At 41.2% G+C, this 23161-nt stretch overlaps 1 protein-coding gene and 1 long non-coding RNA gene across 10 annotated transcripts in view; one reads left to right on the top strand and one right to left on the bottom strand.

Moving 5' to 3' along the window:
• Positions 1-6800, top strand: part of MAP3K7CL (MAP3K7 C-terminal like) — a 33704-nt gene extending 26904 nt beyond the window's left edge. For all 7 annotated transcript variants that reach the window (XM_085528027.1, XM_015881045.3, XM_015881013.3 and 4 more), the window contains one exon: positions 5728-6800. In XM_085528027.1, coding sequence (XP_085384153.1) covers positions 5728-5908 — 181 coding nt within the window. In that variant the 3' untranslated portion in view covers positions 5909-6800. The remainder of the gene's footprint in view (positions 1-5727) is intronic.
• On the bottom strand, positions 1481-18570 carry LOC116654290 (uncharacterized). Of its 3 annotated transcripts, XR_014939114.1 has the most exons (6): positions 18013-18570; positions 14341-14424; positions 9774-9979; positions 9335-9445; positions 3873-3986; positions 1481-1999 (listed from the first exon to the last, which is right to left on the bottom strand). It is a non-coding gene; the product is annotated as an uncharacterized LOC116654290 (long non-coding RNA). The 3 variants fall into 3 exon arrangements; XR_014939115.1 differs by lacking the exons at positions 14341-14424; positions 18013-18570 and having other exon boundaries at positions 9298-9445; positions 9774-10025; XR_014939118.1 differs by lacking the exons at positions 9335-9445; positions 9774-9979; positions 14341-14424 and having other exon boundaries at positions 18013-18501.
• Positions 18571-23161: the final 4591 nt, after the last annotated feature.

Below are 23161 nucleotides of genomic sequence, written 5' to 3' on the forward strand. Positions count from 1 at the left end.
ACCTGAACACATTTATTTTTTGTGTAAAACCATGCAGAAAGGGATATGAGCGTAGAGATAAGCAAGACATACATGAAATTTTTTGTCTAGCAGTGAGTCATTTGAATCTAAAATTGTTCTCAATAGTAACAGTTTGAAAGTCAAAGGAAATTTATAGGTTATCATATGCTGAACTGAAGATGTTAAGAGTGGATCATGATGGCCAGGGTGACATGCATACTGAGAACACCTTTCTCAAAAGAGAAGGATGCTATGTCTTTTCTAAACGAAGCCCAGTGGGATGCAGAGATTTTAGACTAAAGAACAGTTATCAAATGGAAAATGTGGAGACTTGTAGCTTTCTGAACTATGAGCAGATCAGGAAATGTTACAGGCATCTTAATTTTCTGAATTTGAATTTGAATGTATGGAAGTGTAGATTCACATTTGCTTAATACACCTGCCTATAACTTTTAAATAGCCATTTGATAAAATGGACAAAGAATCTTTTGTAATATCGACAAATAATTTGTGCAGTGCCTTTCAGCTTCCATTTTTACCAAAGACAATGAGAAGTGCTGTTGGCTGAAGGCCCTGCTACTGTTCTGAATGTCTTCTTCACAAGTCAGTTCACCCGTGGAACTCAAGTGTTGAGTCCCACCTGGGAATGTTGGCACCTGTGTTACTGGTAAAACTGTGCATGCAGAATATCGATGCTGGTCGTCAGGTGCAAAGCAGAAAATACCATTTTTTCTTAATTTAATTTGGTGGCTAGGAGAAAGAAAAATCAACCTGAGTCTTTAGAGTTATTGGAGGTGTGGTGGTTTGGTGGTTTTATTCCAGCCTCTAAAGTTCAGAGTAACATTTTATGTATAGAAACAAAACAAAAAGGTGTATTTCTAAAGAAAGCATCTTTAAGAAAAAGAAAGATTAATAAAATTATTTTAAAATGGTCAACAATTATTTACTATTTTTGAAACTTTTCAATAGTTTTCAATTCTTAGTTTGACTTGTCTCTCCCTGTAGTGCATGGATTATCCATGGCTGGAGTACTGAAAGGCAGTACTGTGAAATGACTGGGGTTGCTTTTCTTCAGAGCTAGAACAGAGCTTATTTGCCCCTCTCTTTTGTGTGCAGTCCAGATGGAAAGAGAATCTACTAGACTAGGAGTGACAGAGAAGATGACAACTATTTCATAAGAAAATGGGAAATGTGAAAGGGAGGTTGCAGGTTCAAAAATGGAATAATCGGAGGGCAGAGCAAGCGAGAAGGTAGACTGAAGTTAGTAAAAGGACAAAAAGAAGCAAGAAACTGAAAGAATTTAAGAGAACATTAAGTAGATTTGCTTTGCTAATATAATGCATCATAGCTCTGTTTGCAGTCTTCGCTCAGACTCTTCCCTCTTATGCCAGTGATATGAAGTAGGAGGGACAAAATCAGTCTGGAATGGGAGACATGATCGAAAAGAAAGAAAAGGGTGGGGAAGTGAGAACACACCACATTTAGGTCACAGAATGTTATTTAATTTATGTTCCAGAAACACACATGTATTTCCATAACAGATGTTTTGGGGTATCTAAGTTTGGGTGAAAGGGATGGGATAGCTGGTTATTTTGAGCACTTGTTATATAGCTATTACTAGATAATGACCCTGGATTATGTAGTTAAATATTAGAGTTGCCATGGTTGCTAGCTATATCTTATATTCTTAGCTCTGGCTGGTTTTCTCTTTTTCCTCCCCCAGACAATTCTAATATAAGTGTCCAGAAAATATCACTTGACCACCACCTGGTTTAGGATCACACTTCTTCTTTGCCATGGTTATGATTGTTTTTCCTTACTTTACACATATTACACTACTGTAGTGGAGATGTCCATTGAATTTTGTGCGAGCCTTCTGTGCGCTTTAATGTGTTATTGTGATCTTGGAGTGTTTGTAAGGTCTCAAATTCAGGTAGTTCCTCCAGGTACACTTTTTGATGTGTGCTGTTAAGAAAAGTCCTCATCAGACTTCCAGGTACTGCAGAAAAAGGCATAAAAACAACCTTTTATCTTTCTGTTTTTCTTTTGATCCAGACTTGATTTTTCATTAACTTACATGCATCCAAAATACTTGTTAAGTTGCCAAATCAGTAGAAAATTTAAAAAAAAAAAAAAAAGGCTTTTCAAATATAAAGAGAAACCACAACTTGCCCTGTTGTAGTAAGAAATACTTATGTACCTCTTATCTGCTGATATTTGAGAATTAGCTTTATTTACATTAAAACAGGCTATCTCACTGTTTAAAAATTAGTTACTGGACTTTAAACATGCAAGGTTAGTCTCCTCAGTTACCATACGGGGGTCTCGTGATTTCCTGACGTGAAAGCCGTGTCAAATGTGGGAAAAGTAAATGACCTTATGGCCACCAGAACACGTCAGCTGGGAAGACGTGCATTGTACCACGTGCATGATCCTGAATACATTGTTCACAACTGCAGAGAGACAAGCCTGTGTCTTTGCACTGTGAAAGCTGTTTTCCTTGAGTCTGGTTTATCTGTCTATCTGCCAATAGTTTAATCTGGAGATAAGTATATCTGCTTTGTCTATCACTTTTAGTATTTGTTCATTGTGAATATTACCGTAAAGTAATTCTGTTCTTTGCATGGGCAGTCATTAAGACCGGTACTAAAGCAATGATTTCCCTAAGATCATGCTGATTTTCTTTTCATTTTTTGCTTCTCCGTTATTGCTTATGGTTTATTGGTTTATGATGCAAATCGCACTGGTCTTCTCTTCCCACCCTAGCCCCTCCCCAGAAAAGAACACTTAAAGTGCACATTACAGATTGTCTCGGAGCTTCAAGTACATCAACACCATTTTAGAAAATAACCTTATAAGTGCTGTTAATATTTAAACACAGGGTAACCATTAACAGCAAACTCAGATTACACAATGATAAATCTATTTATTAGGCATCCATAACAAAGGCTAGATGGTGCAAGAGCTTAGTACGGTGTTCTTTAACCTCTGAGAGCTAAGTTCAAATCCTGGATTAGATCAGAAGCAAATGTTAGTTACTGTCCTCATCCTTTGTAAGCTTCGTAAACCACACCATTCATAACATTTAGCAATTCCCTGGTACTCTAATTTTAGATCTCTGTGGCAGGCTGGTAGTATTTGCCTGAAACATCACCCTACCCTGTAAACAGGTGTTGATCCTGATGGGAAGGGAATAAGTAGGTTCTGCTGACTCAGAAGAAGGCAATTTTACTACCTCAGGGCAAGGAAGGGAGGTCCTAGAGTCTGGACTACGGAAATGAGTTTACTTTGATTTTAACTCATTTTTGCTTTCTTCAACAGCAAAGCAAAGTCTCTGCAATGAATAAATAAATAAATCCATGCCGCTTGACTTTTATTAGATAGCAGCATGAAAACCATGCTTGCAAGCAGCCTTATCAAATCAGGACTGGCATTCATTAATAGAGCTGTCTGAGTTTGTACACTGTCTGTCTGTGCCGCTTTCTGGCTCGAGTCCAAATAGGGTAGGCAGTACCTTTCTTTCACAAGTGCTAAAATTTCCCATGGAAAAGGTTTATCTGCTCTTACTCTGCTGATTACTTACTACTGTGTTCACCGCCCCTTCCTTTAAGAACCTCATAAAGAGTGAGAAAATAATTATTCCAAATTAATTGGTTTAGAAGACTTCTCAGTCAGCAGCCTGCAGCTCAAAAAAGAGTCATATAATCCTTCCGTCCTGCACTGCACCAGTAGGATAATTGCAAGAAAGTGCTGCTATAGCTGTTTTGGTCCTAAGAGACAAAAATCTTCCAGTGGAAGATGACAGGTCTGAAGTGATTAAGCTAGCTAAATCTCACTGCCCTTAAATACATTTATCACTCTCTAAAGCTTACCTGCATTTTTTTTATGTGTGTTCAATAGCTCCATTGACAGGAACTGGAATGTCAAACTGTGTGGCATGATCAGTTCATCTAGCCTAATATGAAGACCAGTAGATAGAGCACAACCTAAACAAGGAAAAAATAATCTGTTAATGGCTTTGCTGCTTTTAAAATTTTTACAACTACATCATGCCAAATGTTAACAGAATCCTACTAAAGGTTGGCAGAGACCCTTAAGATCACCCAGTCCAGCCATCAGCCCACCCCCACCATGCCCACAGCTCACGTCCCTCAGTGCCACATCCACACGGCTCTTGAACACCTCCAGGGACGGTGACTGCACCACCTCCCTGGGCAGCCTGTGCCACTGCATCACCTGTGCATTACAGCAGTGGTCTAAAACAAAGCTGAAACATAGCTACAGGAGGGCTTCTATATGCTGCAACTTAGGGATGATTTAAAGTGCTGTAAAGCTTGCTAACTCTTCCCTATTTCTTTTTTATACGGGAAGCATTTTTTTGAGAAATGGGTCTGCCATGGCTCTTTTACAACTCATTGAACTGCAGTAACTGTGTCTGTAAACAGTCAGCAAAGCCTTGGGTAAACGATGCTATCTCTCAGAGCTGTAGTAAAGAGAGAGGAAGATTAAATTAATCTTAAAAGAAGGTCAGATAGAACAATTGCTTGAAAACCCAGGTGCCTAAAATCTTACTGCTAGAAGTGGTGTGGTTTTACAGGTGTAAGTAATGCAAGCGATCAGCAAATACTGAAATGTAATCTTTTTGTGAATACTCTGACCTATGGAAGCAAAATCACGAATCTGTAGGAATTTCCTGTACAAAAGCACTGGTTCAACTTGCCAGGGGATTCCTTCAAAGACTGCAGAAAAAGCAGACTGCTGTGATGGCATTACATCTTCCAACAGAAGATCTACAAGCATTGTTTTGGCGTGACTGAGAATGTCACAGGGCTCCAAAGAGTTAAAAAAAGATTCACTAATCTCTGAGATAAAGTGATCAAAAGAGCCAAGAACCCTTTAAAAGAGACTTCTTGTAGCAGAGATGAAAAATGATTTGACTGAAAGGGAAATAAAACAGAGGTCAGACTAATCTGCTGGGTAACTAAGTGGAGTGCGATTAGATACCCCATGTGCACTCAGCATGTTTTGTTTTAAGGCCTCCACTATCTTAATTCCTGTGGAGAGAATTTCAGCTGATGGTCTACAGGAAATTGCAACTTCTGGCCAAATCTGGGAACACAGAGCACCAGGTGACTCCAGTTGGGATGGAGCAACAGCTTGAATTCTTGGGTGTCTGCTCTCAAAAAGGCCAGGAGAGGTCAGGTTTGCAGTTGGTGACCATGCTTCAGCAGCAGAAGTAAGGTCTGAGCATGAAAACAGAAAAGAAGCAATTGGGTTATTTCAGATCTGTGTGCCTAGTGTTAGCTGGTATCCTTTTTCTTGGTAGTAGAGAAAGCAAAACAAGGCATGCTTCACAGAATATACCAACTGGATATACAGGCTGGACAACAGCAACATCAAAAATCCTTGATGGCTTTCAAATATATTTGGCATGGCAGAGAGAAATAAATTGCTGCTCTTCTTATACAGGCAGAATGTTGGCATTCAGTCTCTAAGATGTCAGTCATCCCTATACGGCTGTGAGGTGAATTCGTAATGAAGGTAGAGATATTTGCTTGTAGGTTGTCAGCTTTTTGCAGGTTTGGTCTCCTAGGTGTGTATTTCACAGCAGCTCAGGTAACTCTGTACCAACAAGGAGTACTCCAGCTTTCTCCTAACCTATGACAGTACGTATTTGCTTGCTGCCATTTCTAATCCTTGTGGATTTCTTTTTGATATTATTGCCAGAAAGGAGCTGATTGCCAGACTGGAACAAGTGGAAAAAGAAAGCATGGATGCTGCTCAGCTGGCCAAGGAGTATGCAGAACTGACAGAGGAGAACCGAACACTGAAGCTGGCCCAGACGCAGTGTGTAGAACAACTGGAAAAGCTCAGAATACAGTACCAAAAAAGGCAGGGATCCTCATAACTCGCAACTAGCTTATGTCAGGCAGTTAATACAGGATTGATCCTGTGCTGGAAAGAGATTTTAAAATAAAGGTCTGTTTAATATGTTATAATACTTTACTACAGATACAGAGTATGTAGAAGTCTATATTTGATTTAATGCTTGCCAGCCAGTAGCTTAATATAATGGATATTTCATCCATTATATAATGGATATTTTATTTCAAGTAACATAATTGAAGTTAATCTATCCCCATTATATGTTCTAGTAGATCAGGTTTCTTTTCTAAACATATTTCTTCCAATTTAAGAAGATACGGACACACTAGAAAATGATATAAATAGTCTCTGTGTTGGGAATTTGGACCATACTAAGGCATACAGCAGGGACAATGTTAATATATGGAATACGCGTATGTTAATTTTAGTTTGGTGAAGATTTTTTAAATTATTTTCCTCATGCCTAAAGTGCTTGGAAGTTATCTTAAAATGGACCTCCTCATGGCTAAAAACTAGACTTTATTATCCCGTGTCAGCTTTGCGCTGCGGTATAAAATCAGGTAAGTTGTACATTAAAATTGAGTTAACCCAGTCGCTAGTTATGAAGTGAGAGTGCTGACAGCAATAACATGCAAGTTTTGAAATTGCAAGGAACAGATGAGATCAGGTTTTCCTTCCCCAAATGTAGATGACCTGGGAGTCTTTTTTTATCGTGCTCTTTGCCATATGAGAAATGAAAAGTTAACATATGAAAGCTACCATCATAGCTGTAACTGAGAACATGTCAGTAAACGTACCATGAGGGTATTTTGTTCTCATCTTCTGGTCTGTTTGGAAACGTAAGTAACTATAAGTACAGACAAGAGTTCTGTGATACACAAATAACGTGGAATTAAAATGCTTGTTTTACTTGCTCTATTTATCCCTGTATTTTCCTAATTCAATTGAAATTCTTTGTTATACTTCCATTTCTATTCATACAGTATTTTTTTCATTAAAAGCAAATATAGAAAAAACATTTTATGTTCTGAACATTATTAACGCTCCCTGTATTTTTTTTAACTCGGATCGTTAACTCGGCTTGTTACGTCTTCATGGGGTTGGAATTCAATACAAACTTGATTTGCCATCATTTCTAAGATGTCTTAGTAATTGGAAACTATGCAGCTAAGATTTTTGCCATAACTTTAAGTGTGACTGTTATCACTAACGTCCTAGGTTTTAAGTTCATCTGTATGTTTCGTATGGAAGTCTTTTGTCACCCCAGTGACTCTGGCAGCAGAGACTGAAGCATGAGCTGTGTTCCCCATAGCACATTGTGGAGGTAGGCCCCGATTTGCTGCCAGTGCTTCACATTGCAACAGGAGAGCATGAGGAGATCATGGCAGTGCAGCCCACTTCTCTATCTGGGATGCCAGGGCAGTGTATACGCACAGCATTTGTTCTGTCACTCCACCCCAGCAGAGATGTAAAGGGTAACCAGCAATCACATGTGCCTGTTTGCTGTTGGTGTGCTGTGTGAGCAGTAAAACACTGTGCAGTGGTCAAGGCCATAAGCCTGCTGGAGTTCAAGACATGTCTGGACACAGGTTTTTATAGAAGGACTCAGACAGCTTTTGAATTTCAGGTGGCCCAGGAGTTGGACTCAATGATCCTTACGGGTCTCTTCCAACCCAAGAGATTCTATAATTCTGTTCTTCTTTCTGAACCCTCTGCTATATGAGGACCCAGTTTGCATTCCGTGTTGTGAACACTGGAGAGAAAAAATATCATAGTGAATAAAAAGAATTTGGGATGTCAAACGTGGGAATGCTGGAAAAGCCTTTCTGATGGCTAACACACCTTGTGCAGGCCCCAGCGTTTTGATTTGAGCACTGGATGCTGTGGAATCTGGGATCACAATATCACAGAATCGTAGGGGTTGGAAGGGATGTCTGGAGGCCATCAAGTCCAACTCCCTGCTAAAACAGGTTGCCTACAGTGGGCTGCACAGTGTGATTCAAAGAGAGGAGAGTAGGCAAGTGGAGTTTTCTAAGGAAAAGGGCAGGGAAAGACATACAGAAGGCTCAGATAGCAGGAGTTTCTAAACATGTAAAACCATGCAGATACAGTCTGTTGCACAGAGAAAGTGTATTTCTTGCTATTACTCAGGTTAGCAAAAATAAACATGCCGCTACAATGACAAATAGATTTGCTTCAGACCACTTAAGAAAGAGGTGAAGTAAATGAATTTAAAGAAACAAGACCTGTGCTATCCATTTCCTATTATTATGAACTTCCTTCCATCATAACAAGTGCTGAACAAGCTTAAATTAAGCATCCCAGTTAGCAAGGATATGACTCACGTGGTCTCAAAGCAGCCAGATCCTATGGTACTTTTACATGTGAAAGGTCTGGAAGATAAGAACCTGCAGCAGTTTTTTTTTGTTTTTTTTTTTTTGTTTTTCTCTCTCTTTTTTATGTTCCCCTTTCTGGGGTTCTCTTTATTCTGGTTGCTTTTGTGGATTAATCATCTTTGGAAATGCATCATCTCCCTTGTCTAAAAAGCTTTGTTGCCACCGACGTGCTTGTGACCATGACATGGAGCTCATTTTTCCCCCACCTAACATTCTGAGTTTGCTTGATGCTGAGAATAGCAGCATTGGAAGGGGCAGGGGAGCTGCTGGTGGGGGGAGCTGTGCCAGTCTTCCCCTGAAAGAGTGCAGAATGGGCACTGACTAAAGGAGAGGGTCTCAGGGAGAGAAGTTTTGCTTCAGTCATAGGCATAGCAGGAGGACAGCTGATTCTGGCCAGCTTGACTATAAGGAAACTTGGCAGAACCCACTGTGGCTCCAATTTCCCAAATCAGTGAGCATTAATACCCACAAAAGTTGGACTAACAACTCTTAAAGTGCTCTCTGATGCTAAATGCCCCAGTCTGTCATACTCTGTGTATCTTCAAACAGGCTGTATTAACGGGCACTTTGTGTTCTAATCTGTGTGCCTCAGTTGTATTTGAAAGAAGGGGTGGAAGCACATATATACAAAGAAAATAAATGCATCTTGCAGTGTAGGAACAGTAATGTGGGAGACCCACAGATAACGCAGTGGTGTACACAGTGAGTTGAGATGTGGTGAATGCCCCACTCTTGGAGACACCCAAGTACAGGCTTGATGGGGCTCTGAGCCATTTTATCTAGCTGTAGGTATCCCTGTTCATTGCAGAGGAGTTGGATCATATGGCATTTAAGGATCCCTTCTAACTCTAATGATTCTATGAATATCCTTGGAAAATCCATACAGATACTCTTGACTGTCTTCAAGTAGCGCTGAAAGGTGTGTAATAAGGGAGCCCCGGGGTCATTTCTGAATGAGGAGGAGAATACCAAGTACCAAAAAGCTACCCCCAGTTGCTAATCCTGCTGGGCTTGCCTGAGGAAAGACAAAGCACTGGGATCCTACAGCATACCAGGTGCAGGCTGAGGAGAGAGGGAAGCAAGGTAAAGCTGGATGGGTGGTCTTCATCGTTTCCTCTCTTGGATGCCTTGATTTAGAGATGATGCTTCAGATGCACAAAAAGCTGTTCAAATAACATTTAAAATTAAAAATAAAAAAATAAAAAAATAAAAAAATAAAAAAAATAAAAACCACAACCTTCTTGAAATAGATTCTTCAGAGTTCTTTAAAAGGCGTATCATGTGTTAGTCACACCCGTATGAATGAAAGACTGCAATCATTCACAAAATACCTCAACCCAGGCTTTCTAGACTGCATAGTCTAGTGGTTTAAGCTGTAGAAAGCAAGGGCTTTAGCATGAGTCATTCAGCATTTCTATGTGACCATCATCAGTTCCCCCTTCTAAACCTCAGTTCCTTCAGTTCCCTCATCCATAGCCCATGCATCCTTACCCCTTCTGGAGAACACAGCGAAAGTCCAGAGTGCACATCCAGTTGACTGGTGACCTCATGACATGGTCTGATGATCACTGTGTTTGTCACGTGTCTTCCAACAGTTCCAGTTGTAGGATACTTTGTGACTGGGTGCTGGGGCATGGCGGCAAAGTGCTCAGCCAGCTTGCAGCCACTGGCATTGAGGTGCTTTATCCTTCTCTGAACTATTTAGGAAAATATGAGAACAAGTATCTGTGGATTTAGTTATTTGTCTGAATTGTGCATTAAACTTTAATAGATAAATTAAGGAAATGAAACAAGGATGTGTGTGCTGATGTAATAAATGCGTGGACAGATGCAAGACTGTCCTTTGGGTGCTCAGGGTGAGCACAAGGATATGAGAGCTGTAAGAAGGGGAACTGGTAAGTGAGCTGTATGCTCTGACTGCTGGCTTGCTTGCTTTTTATGGATGGCATTGGAGGGGTGTACAAATGGTTATTCTCAGCCCAAAATTAAAAAGCTTTTCTTGGGGGTTTTATACTGGGATATTTTACACTGGAATATTTACTTCCAAATATTTACATTATGCAAATATTCATAGAATCACAGAATGGCCTGGGTTGCAAAGGACCACAGTGATCATCCAGTTCCAACCCCCTGCTATGTGCAGGGTCACCAACCACCAGCCCAGGCTGCCCAGAGCCACATCCAGCCTGACCTTGAATGCCTGCAGGGATGGGGCATCCACAGCCTCCTTGGGCAACCTGTTCCAGTGCGTCACCACCCTCTGTGTGAAAAACTTCCTCTTAATATCTAACCTAAACCTCCCCTGTCTCAGTTTAAAACCATTCCCCCTTGTCCTATCGCTGTCCACCCTCATAAACAGCCATTCCCCCTCCTGTTGATATGTTCTCTTCAAGTACTGGAAGGCCACACTGAGATCTCCCCAGGTCCTTCCCTTCTCCAAGCTAAACAAGCCCAGTTTCCTCAACCTTTCTTAATAGGAGAGGTTCTCCAGTCCTCTGATCATCTTTGTGGCCCCCCTCTGGACTCACTGCAAGAGCTATGTGTCTTTTTTTTTACTGTTTCTGTGTTATATGTCTAATGTGAGCAGAACTACCCATGGTAAAAAAAGCTTATAGTTTTGCAGAGGGTTCTCACATACAAAAAAAGAATATCCAGCATCGGTATATGCTGGTGCAGACGTATCTATGCTAATGAATATATTTGCATTAAAAATAAATTACAGCTTTGATTATAAACTACGTATAGCAAAAACTACTCTGAAGGTAGAGCTCTTTGGCACTAAAATAAACCCATCCCCACTAGTCGGCTTTTCCCACTACCAACTCAAAAGTGCAGTGTTAGTGTTAGTTGTATTAACTAGACCCCCAGTGACCTGTGTGAAGAGAGAGCGACGTGATGTTCCATGAGGGAAAACCTCCCACTTCTGCCTTGTGACTTCCCTGCCAGTGCACAGCCCTCCTCCACAGCCCAGTCCCTGCAGTTGGCTCCCAGCTCTTCCTCTGGCGTGTGCCTGTCAGCTGCCCCACTGTGTGGGGCTGGTTGGAGCACATCAGCCCCTGAGAGCTGCTAACAGCAGCCAGAATGAGAATGAGAATCACAGAATCATAGGGGTTGGAAGGGACCTCTGATGACCGTTGAGTCCAACCCCTGCTAAAGCAGTTCCCTACAGCATATAACACAAGAAGCATCCGGACTGGTCTTGAATATCTTCAGAGAAGGAGACACCACAGCCTTTCTGGGCAGCCTGTTCCAGTGCTTTGTCACCCTCACAGTACAGAAGTTTTTCCTTGTGTTCAGATGGAACTTGCTACATTTGTTCCCATTGCCCCTTGTTCTGCTGCTGGGTTCCATACTTCCTGAGTGTAGGACTTGAAAGCGATACTGAGCGGCTGCAGCCTGAGTCATTCGACGCATTACTCTGAACACAGTAAGTGCCAGATAAGATTGGTTTACTACTGAAAAGGAATACACAAACTGTGAAATCATTTCCAAAAAGGACTATTCTTCCAAAGGAACAAAAAAGAAAGGAAGAAATCTGCATAAAAGTTCCCAGCGAAACTAATTTACATCCAGCCATTCATTAAAATGTGTTCAAAATTATGCCTAAATCTATTTATGACCTTTTAAATAACGCCTCATAATTCTGCAGAAGGTAATGTGACTGAGTGAGCTCCCTCTAGTGGGTATCATGACATCTACCAATGTCTTTGAGAAGCGGATACGGACATCTGAGTAAATGTTTTCAGTATATAATTATATTCATCCAAGTGGAATTTTGATTATGTATTTAAGTAGTTATAGCCACTAATTCTTTACTTTATCCAGTTGAGGAGAGGATACCAATTTCTCACTACTTCATCACAGCTCCATGAAGCTATTGAAGAGCGATATCCAATGTTTTTATGACATACTATAAACACTTACACAGGGGTACAGTTTCAGCAAAGCATTGGACAGCAGCTAACGTAAACTCCCGAACTGAATGAGTCCTGGCATGTTAGAGAAGAGAGAGTGTTCCCAATACATGTGTCCAAAGTAGTTCTGTCGACTTCAGCTGGATTTACATTGATCTGTGTGGATTCCTGCCTGGAAATCTGGCCTAAACAGCTTTACAAAGTACTATCCAGTACTAATTGATTGCAGACTTGTTAGGCAAAAGGTATTTATATAATAGCAGAAAAATTAAGACTCAAATGTACTTTAAAGAAGACTATAGAATAACTACTAATTATTTCTCTTGTTGGTAAACTAAGTCACATACAGCATTGTTTTCATGAGTTACTTGTTAAATATATATATATCTATGCAATATTGTCCTTTTATTTTTCTTTCTTTATTCAGGATAAGTAATCTGAACATCCCAAGTGCCAGACTTCGGAAGCGAGCCCTCATGCACGGGCAATGTTCCAGCCACAGGTCAAGTTTCAATGACACAAAGTGGTTGTGCTGGAATCTGAGGATTGTTTTGCAAGCCATGAGTTCGGTAGCTCCTGCACAGCCCACGGTTCATTTGAACAGCCGTATTTGATGGAAAATATTGGATCCACAGGAGGTTTTTGGAAGGAAAAAGAGCGGAAAAAGTGTGCTAATAAGTTTGCTTTGCTACTATAACTGTTTCACGTTTCCTCCTTAGTTGAGAAAAAGAGGTTTGTGTTTCCTCACCTGGCTAAGCCTGGAAAGGGATAAAACTCTGGTTACATGGCATTTTAAAAGGAGGCATAAAGAAAGGCAGTGCGGTATTTTACAAAAGGCAGCAGACAACGTTTTTATTTGTAGTTTGTGGTTGCTGTGTAACTCCTAATATGACCTTACATGCAGTGTTATCAGATGTTTATGATGATCTCCTAATCTTGTAATCTCAGCTTAAGAGAGTGTTAATTCAAAGTCTTACCACGAGAGTGTTCTATTACTATCCAAAAGACAATAATCACTGTTCTTTTACTGATCACTGTTCTTTTACTGTGAGAAAGTAGATTTTAATTGCTGAACATGGATTCTGAAGTGAAGGAGTTCTCATCTAAGCAAGCAAGAATGCCAGGTAAGTAATCAGCGAAGCCCAGAAGGCCCAACATGTCAAACTACATTTAGGCCTTGGCTCAAAACTGCACTTACTGTGGAGCACAGTGTCCATATCTAACAAGTCTCTTAGACATGTACCTTACTTGAAGCGATGAGTAGGTCCCACCCACCGGCAGTGGTCATACTCATTCTCACTACACAACTACAGCTGTGTCAATGCTTATGGTGTGACTCCGTGGAGTTAGTATATGGACCTATGAGTTTAAAGAAAAGCAAGCAAACATAGAAAAAAAAAAAAGATATCAAATATTTACAAAGCACTAAAAACACATCTAGAAATTGTTCTCGACGGGGTGTGATAGAGAAAAAATGTGACTGTGGCACCCTTGTCTCTGAGAAGCTCTATGTTCCCTCTGCTTCGGATGCAGGTGTTGGGAGGGGTGCCTGGATAAAGGGGTGTTCTCTGACCTCCACGTGAATGCATACTCACATTTGGCTTTATAATAAGCATAAGAAATCTTCAGTATGCATGTTGCACTGAAGCTAACCTGTTTTCTAGATGAACTTGTTCCTTAACCCAAGAGGACTGATATCTTTGTGACTGTTCAGCACATGGATTGCTCTCCTCAGACGCATATTTCAGACTGGTACACACGACTACAGATATTGTTGTTTGTGATTTTGTCTTCTGGTTTGCTACCCATGCTATTGATATCCTTCTTTTGGTCACTGTGAATTGTGAAGGAGGAAGATGTCACATTCAAATACAGATGGGTCTAGGAAGGAGGGAGATTCTGTCTTTAAACCTGGTTAGAACCCATTGCTACATATCTGATTTGTTTTAGCATCACTGATCACTATTACTCAAAAGCAAATCTTTTCCTTCTACCCTTCCCTCCCCTTTCCCTTCATTCCCCTCTCCCTTTCTTCTTTCTTCTTTTCTCTCTATCCAGGAGTACTTAAGCATATGCTTAGAAAAGATAAGCGATTTAAAGTAAAGTGCCTTTATAATACAGATAGGCAGTGAGCTCAGACTTACCATGATATGTACAGCTGAACAAACAGAATGACTATTTCAGTATGATCTTAAGCATCGGAGCTTTTTGTCTGATGACACACTTTCCTATTTCAAGAGTAAGGATTACTTAATCTCTGTCTGAAATGAGCAGAGGATTTATGAAACACATCATATTCAGATAGTCTCAGCCTTACTGCAGCATTACTGAGGGCTCATTTAAAAACAATAATTGAGAACTACCGATCCCATTTAATTAGCCATACAATTATAAATGCCATTTTGGTTGCAAGAGTCAATACCAACCAGAGGATGAGGTTAGAAGAAGAGGACTAGTCCTCAGTGGGCTTAGATTACTTGCAATGTAATTTAAGCCAACTACTGAAAACTGATTAATGTTTGAGTAATCATCATACAGTAGTTTCCCACAGCTTCATTGTCAGGAACTGGACCTCAGGACTTTTTGAATGTTAGATCTCTTTAAATAAATGAAAAATGTTACAATGCAGCAAGCCGAACTTCATCTAGGAAAATTCAGGTCATATGAAGATCTCTTCTGACATCTGAGAGGGCCTTGGACAACACAGAAAGTGCCGTGGTTCAAAAAAGACGTGAGCAAATCAGATGGTTTGTTAAGTGGGGCTGCTGCTATTCTGAGAACACAGTCAATAGCATCTATCCAATGGTAAGTGTCTCCTACAGTGGTCTTTTACTTTTCCACAGACTGTATGGGGGACCTTGGGGTCCAGTCCCCCACCAGCTGGGTCTTGACAGGGTTCTTACTTACTGCATCTTGTGTATGTATGAAAGAGCCATTCATTCACTGAAAACTTGGCTCTCACCACTTAACACTTCTGGGAATACTGCTGAGAATGAATCTCTTGGTACTCTGAGTCATGCTATGTGGATGTAAAAATTACCTAAAACTCAGATTCTGAGTAGCCTTAGCACTTAATTTTTTTGTCTTCATTTGAAAACCCCCACTCAGAAACCAGACATATAAATAAGCTGCTCTGACAGCACCACAGAAGCAGGTATGGCATGGGTAAGAGCTAAACAAACATGAAAGAGAGCTTGAAATCCTTCTGGTATGTCTCTGCAGCTGTAGTTATTGCTCTCTTGAATTTAGAGGTCTGACATAAAGCCCTATTGTGTGCCATGTACATTGCAGCCATTTTGTGTGACTCCTTCCTTATTGAGCCACCTCCAGGTTTTATAGGGGAAAGTGGAGCCGAAGGAGCTGCTCTACTCCCTGTGAGTGGCAGGAAGAAGAGAGGCCTTCAGAGAACAGAAAGAGAAAGCATTGGTTACCAGGGCTCTACAGGCATCATTCAGTAGCAAAGAAAAGCAGCCCAAAAGGCTTCAAGACCCACAGACCAGATGTGGAACAAATGGAAATCCTGGAGATGGGCAGCAGATGGGTGGTATTGATCACTGCTTTCTTAACATGCTGAAGAAAGAAATTACTGGGTGATTGGAGCTAAGAAATACAGGAAGTATACCCTATGAACTTTACTCGCCTGCACTCTTTGACCCAAAGAGGGTTTTGATGACACCTCAGTATGAAAATAGACATTTTATTCTATCTCGTTAGAGTAATAGAGATCAGGAAATAAGATATTCACTGTAAACTTTGTGACAGTTTACATAGGTCTCCTGGGGCTTCCTAGCAACACCCTCCAGGACTGTTTCCTTGTGGAACCTCATGTGCAGAAATGAGGGTAGTAATGTCTATCACCTCAGTGTAGCCCTGCTTTTGTACAAGAGTTTCTTCTTCTCTGTTAAAGCTAATTTCATGCCCATACCAAAACTGCTAGAAATAGTGGAATTTATTGGTAGCAACATAGTAGCTGCCTCAATTCATTAACAGGCTGTTACTTTCTTGATGGGCAGCTTTTCCCTAATCATAGTTTTTTAATATATGCACCCTGTAATACTTGCTCAGATTAGAATCATTGAATCATTAAGGTTAGAAAAGACCACTAGGATCATCTGGTCCAACCATCAACCCACCCCCACCATGCCCACTAACTATGACCCTCAGTAACACATTCTGCTTTTAAAATGGACTCAGACAGAACCTCCTCGCTTGAACCCCTTCAAACACAGAGGAGCTGGACAATCTCAGACTCAGCTTTGGTGTTATCAAACCAGTAAATCAAATACATCTTGACTCTAGCAGTTATTTAGCGTATTTGGCCACGTGTCCTGCATTGCTATTGGAAACCCTGAAAGCATCTGTTTAATCCAAGTTAATTTTCACATGGCTAATGGCCTATTTTAATGACCTGTTGGTTATACACTTAAAACGATATGCATGGATTGAAGTAAAATCCTTGTGATTTGCTCAGGGGAGTAGCTGTTTGAGCAGCACAAAAAGGCTGATGCCTTGAGAACTATTGGAAAGAGGATTTCCTGGAAACTGATGATGTTGTTATTCATGACTCTGCCAAAACCATTCCAGAAGAACAGTGTGTTTAAAATACTTCAGCTGGATGATGTGTGAAGCTTCCTTCCTCTCCTTTTTCTCCAGTTCATATTTGACATCTTCTAGCTCTCCAGAAGGAGCACATTCATGAGACATTTCATTTAGACAGTGTTCTAAATTTAATACTGAAAATAGCAAGATACAACTTGGGAAGAAGCTTCTAAGGTAGGTTTCTCTGTTCTTAGAAGCACCAGCGGTGTGAAGACTTGGCAGAAGCTGAATTTGAACAACTGCAGCACTTGCGATAGCCTCAAGTTTTATTTCAAAACCAGAAAGTACCTAGAAAATACAACAGACTCTTGGGTCAGCAGTTTTTTTGTGCTGCATCATTTCCACTGCAATTGGCAAATAACGAAAAAACAAGCAAAGCTGCTCACGTCCGGACAGAAACAAGCCTTCTGTGGCACTGCACAAGGGAGAACTTTTAGAACAAAGCTTATGGAGCAGCATTCATTTGAGGAGCTCCTAGCAGTGTAGAAGTGGTTATCTGACAGTATCTCTCGCTTTATGCAACAGCAAGCACTGCTATCAGTGACAGGCAACTTTGTATTAATAGAATCATGTGAAGCTTACTCATCGTGCCCTTACCAATACAACTGCCAGCAACATAAAGGCACTTACACATTTCTTATCGGTAGAAAGACAGCCACTAATACCAATAAACACAGTTATGACACATGATCTCTCTCAGGCAAAGCGGAAAGACAAAATGGCTGCAGTCTCAAACTGTATTTTATTTATATATTGTTTTCTATTTTAGCTAAACTTGGACAGGTTTAGAAGCCTTATTTAAAGATCTGCAGTGGGGGGAAAAATGAAGTTAATCAAATACAGTAAAATGGGTTGTTATTGGTTATTGATGAGCATTTGTCCCACCAAGCAGTACTAGAATAACGCAAATGAAAATGATGGAGAACAAAACCCCCTGATATTTCACAGGATTGTATTTAATAGAATCATATTTCTTAACATGTAACTCAGCTGTGTAAATGTCCAATAGATTTTTAAAGGCTTGATCATACAGATCTCATTTGGATAACTTATCTACCTGATGACACATGTTAAATGTCTTACCAGAGGAGGGACACTATGTGTACTATATTCCATCTCTCACTTTGCAGTATTTACCACACAGCCCTTGAGCTGGGTAATCTTGCATAAACAGTCTCCTGTACTACAAACGCTGGTCCCAAAGCCTGTGTTCTTACCTGGAGTTGCACTGCTTCTGCCATCCTGATTTCTGATCTTCCATTTATTATTTTGTTCCAGAAGTGTTTTTAACAACATCCATGGACCATTTGTTCATTTCTCCCTGTTTAACTCCTGCATGTCTACAGGCAACTTCTGCACATACTTTTGAAGATGATAGCAACTATTTGCTTTGTGTTCATTTCTATTTCACCTGTTTTTCCACGTGTTTTTCTTACTTAGACAATGACATCCAGATTTCTTCTCCTCACACTCTGTGCAGTTTCTGCTGTTTCCCTGCTAGAAAGGAATGTGCAGTAAGTATATCATAACTCACAGTGCCATGTAGTAATAATCCCTGTACGACGCCATCACTAACTGCCTCATTCAGCACATTCTCCCCATTTTCTGAGAGTTTAGATGAAATGTGACAGGTGGTATCATTTTTTTTTCCCAAGATAGTGATTCATGAGCATCCAGCTGGAACCTTAGGATTTGTTCTGCCTTAGAGGGAACTAGCATGAGGTAACTGCAACTATTTCTGATTTGCAACATCGTCACAGGGTGCAAGGCATTCACATTTTCTTCAGCAAGAACTTGCTCTCACGTGGTAGGAATGCCTGTGAACAAGCACTCAGAACTGCAGACTCATATCTTATCAGCACCAAACACTGCCGTGTTCTGCTGGGGCTGCACACGGAGATTTAAACAGCTTGACTGTGACTTGCATAACTCCACACAAACACCAGAATCCCAAGTTTTCCAAGTGGCTCCTGTGTGGGGGAGGTGAGAAGCAGGCACTGTGCTGGTCCAACCCACCCTGGAGCACACAGCTCCTGTGAGCAATCTACACCCCTCCCTCTGAATGTTTTCTGAGAGGTAGAGCACTCAATGTGGAAGCAAACTGTATTTTTCAGGAGACTGAGGCCCCTGCATGAGCTCTGCAGGCAGGAGATAGGGGTTCATTTCAGGGAAGATGGAAAATACACATCAGAACCATCACCAACATGCAGGCTGCTTTTTACTCTAGCCTAAGACATCTGTACAGTCTGGATTTTGAACAAATAGCTCAGGACATAAAGAAATATACTGGACTATGATCCAATATGTCTAAATAAGTATTCAATGACTTTTTGGAGGTGTTTTTGTAGAGTCTCTTGAAATCCTCCCAGGCAAGATAAGCTCTACATGGGACGGTGTCCAAGGCCTGGCAAAAATCCAAGCTCTACGCTGACATTAACTGTAACATTTACACATTTTTCTGACCCAAAGCATGCCTCAAAAAACGTTGTAGTCGTTAGAATGTAGCAGAAACTGCATCAGAGGTATTTGCTGAATAGATAAATCAGCTTAGTCACTGACTCAGCAGCTGGGCCTTCTTCAGCCTTTCTTTGGTAGCTGATCCCAGTCATGGACAAACTCACACGAGTCTCATCAATGTATACAAATAATTGAGGGATGGGTGGCCCTGCTGGAGCAGAGGTTGAGCCAGATGGACCCAGAGGGCTGGCCAGCCTCAGATTCTCTGTGATTCTTTAAGAGAAAAATGGATAAGAAACTGTTTTCCTGAGGTAAACTCCCTTACAAAGTACTTTCAAGAAGATCCTCCTTTGCCCTGTGAGAAATACAGCTGCAGACCCAGTACATGCAGGTACGTATTTCTTTTGACACGCTGGTGGTCGTAACTCCTGTGTCTTCTCTGCATTGCTGGGTTACTTTTTGCTGCATGTAGCAATTCAGGGCTCTCTGTGACTTTCACAGAACTAAGCTGGAAACAAAATTAAAAGCAGAGTTAAAACTGGACTCATTTTCCTTTCGGTATGAGTTGTGCACTTGAACCGTGACTCACCAGGGCTCGCAGTCACACCCAAGGGAACCATGCACTGAGTGGCCAATTGCCTGAGCACGGGAGGAAATCCAGATCAATGGCTGATGGGTCTGGGCGGGCTGCCCCCTCCCACTGGATCACCACACTGACGTACAGACTTGCGATCTCTCCACCTTCTCAGATGAGACTCCAACCTGGTAATCAGTACCAGAAACCGGACGGCTTCTGTTGTGGGGAGTTTAATTTGCAGTTCTAAACAGAAGCAGGCACTGAATCAATTTTTTTTTTCCTCTGTTATGACAAATGGGAAAACATACAACCTCAGAAAAATAAATCTTTTTTTTTTTTTTTCCTTTTTTAATTAATTTCAGAAAGATACAATAACAGTAGTTGAACAGTCAACCTCTTCTTGGCAGGTAATCCTATGATCAATATAGAAGCGGTAGGTTACAGCAACAACACCATGTTGTGAAATTAAAACCTAGCCAAGTAGTTGAATGTATGATGTTCTTTCCTAATTTTGGTAGGCTTTCCAGTCTTAACCAAGCCTTCAAATACATCGCTCACTTTTGCAATCCTCCTGCGTAACAAAAGCAAACTGGGTGATCAGAATGAAGAACTTATTTGAGCAAAAGGGTGGCTTACTTAGTTGCTTTATAAAAAGGCAATGTTATACCACACTGCAAAGGATCATAGAATAATAGAATTACCCAGGTTGGAAAAGACCTTGAAGATCATCAAGTCCAACCACAGCCTAACCAGTACCCTAACTCTAAAAACCCTACACTAAATCATATCCCAGAGTACCACATCCAAACGGCTCTTAAACACAACCAGGGATGGCGATTCAACCACCTCCCTGGGGAGCCTATTCCAGTACCTAACTACCCTTTCTGTAAAGAAGTTCTTCCTAACATCCAACCTAAACTTGCCCTGGCACAACTTGAGGTCATTTCTCCTCATCCTGTCACTTGTCACTAGTGAGAAGAGACCTGCCCCACTCTCACTGTAAGCACCTTTCAGGTACTGAAAGAGGGATATAAGGTCTCCCCTCAGCCTCCTTTTCCCCAGACTAAACAGCCCCAGCTCCCTCAGCCTCTCCTCGTAGGTCTGATTCTCCAAGCCCTTCACAAGCCTTGTTGCCCTTCTCTGGACCTGCTCCAGTACCTCCATGTCTTTCCTGTGCTGAGGTGCCCAAAACGGAACACAGTACTCGAGGTGAGGTCTCACCAATGCCGAGTACAGGGGCAGGATGACTTCCCCTACTGACATATTTATGACAGCTGAAGTGAAAGTCCTTCACAAGGTTTCCATCAAATCACTTAAAACGGAATCCTTCTTCAGGCATTAGAGTCGAAAGGCACATATGCTCAGATACATTGGAATGACAATTCATTTCCACATTTTCTTCAGAATCCTTGAAATGTTTCTGGTTAATTCCAGAAAACCTACCCTTCTGAATCACTTAACCAGTGTTTTTGTTGTTCATCCGCCTGTCTTGGTTGCGTCTGACCTCTGTAACGATTGTAATAGAAAAAACATTCCGCTTTTCTTTCCTTTCTTCACTATGACTCAACATCCTTCTCCTCTCAGGGGTATGACTACAGTTCTTAGGGAATCGGTCCAAAGTTTTAGTGTTTCAAGTATTGTGGGGATCTTTTGAATCTGCATGTGTTTGAGAGAGAAGCTGTTTCTTTCCTACCTTCCAGAGTCTCACCCACAAATACTTTTGTCACTTTAGGACCACTCAGTGTATCTCCTCCCATGGATCTAGTGAATGTTTCTTAAGCTTTAATCTAGGGGAGAGATTTTGCATTTTACAGGAAGAGCAACAAACCCAGTACTCCAGATATCCCTGATAATACAGCACTAAGAGCAGACAGTGCAGTCAGAGTAGCTTTGAGCAAGAGCTACAACAGCGTCCCAAGCCAGACACATATGGGAGTATGAGCTACCAGCTCTCAGCCCCTCTAAACCAAGGAGCCATTCAAGTTGCTAACTGAGACTATCAATAGACTATAACATGTGTTAAAGAAAACAGAGGGGCTCTTCTTTCTCTAGCACCACTTGAGGGCCTTTTTTGAGGTGATGTCTCTCTTACCCAGCATGAGGTCACAGGAGAAGGGAACATCAAAAAGATGCGATGTGTTATGTATATAGTTTGTGAAGGGGAACCCCCATATGAGGTGTTTCACCTGGTCTCCCTGCATCTTCCCAAACACTCAGCACTTCCACAGATCTGACTGCAGATCCACATCTGGCTGAAAACAGCCTCTGCAGGTTTCAAACTTCGTGGTTTCCTGCTGCACTGAACTAATTCATTTCAAATCCACACAGCTGCTATGCCACAGCATTACTTGAGACTGAAAACACTCATCAAGCTCTGGACAACATATACTGCCTTTCCCACAAACACCAGAGTTTCCTCTCCAACTTCAAAAGAGCCAATGTGCGATAATGTGCGGCCTGGGTAGTCTGGCTGCAGTCATCCCACCTCACCTCCTGAACATTTCTGGTCTTTTCCCAGTTGCCTCAGACTAACCATTTCTGTCAGACAAAAATTAAAACCACTAACAGTTGTTTTCCAAGTTTCCGAGAAAGCAAATCTAGTTTTTCATGAATAAATCAGTTGTTGTCCTCTTTCAAGCTAAACACGTGGATGGGTCTCCTTTAGCAGTTTGCAGAGGCCAGGTTTCTCATTCACCTCCCTCAGACCATCTGATCTCTGATGCTCCCCAACACAACATATAAACAGGGAATTTACAGATATTTCCTTGTGAGTAACAGCAGGCTTTCCCAGAACAAACAAAAGACTTTTGTAAGCAAGAAACCATGAAAAATAAGCATGTGTGCTTTTAAGAATTAGAACAGTACCCCCCCACACACAGCAAAAGACAGTAGGGAAAGAAATCAGCGTGGCTGCTTACGTACTGGTGAGAAAATGTAGGAAGACTTCAAAGGCTTTTTAGAAGAATTTATTTAATGATTTTAAAAATAGTTTTCAAGTATGAGGCAGATATACAGCTTATACATGTTGACACAGCCCGGGGGTTTTCTTTACTTAAATACATTACATGTGACTTTAGCTAGTTGATAGCTAGATTTTCAGATAGGAAATGTAATCTAAGTGTAGATTAAAAAATAGCTTTTGCGTTTGCAAGCTGACAGGAGGGAGTGGTTGGGGCTGCAGTTAGAAGAATGCAAACGCCGTGGTGTTCTGCATGGCTGCTGCAGAAGCCGTACTGGATGTGGATGTGTGCCCCAGCCTCCAGCCATTGCACCAACCTTTTGCAGGTCCCCCTGGGGGACACTGGCACTGACACTGTGGTGGGGCCAGGCCA

Source organism: Coturnix japonica, chromosome 1, assembly GCF_054131305.1.
Source record: "Coturnix japonica strain WE chromosome 1, WE-NBRP24, whole genome shotgun sequence".
In the NCBI taxonomy this organism is placed as follows: domain Eukaryota; kingdom Metazoa; phylum Chordata; class Aves; order Galliformes; family Phasianidae; genus Coturnix; species Coturnix japonica.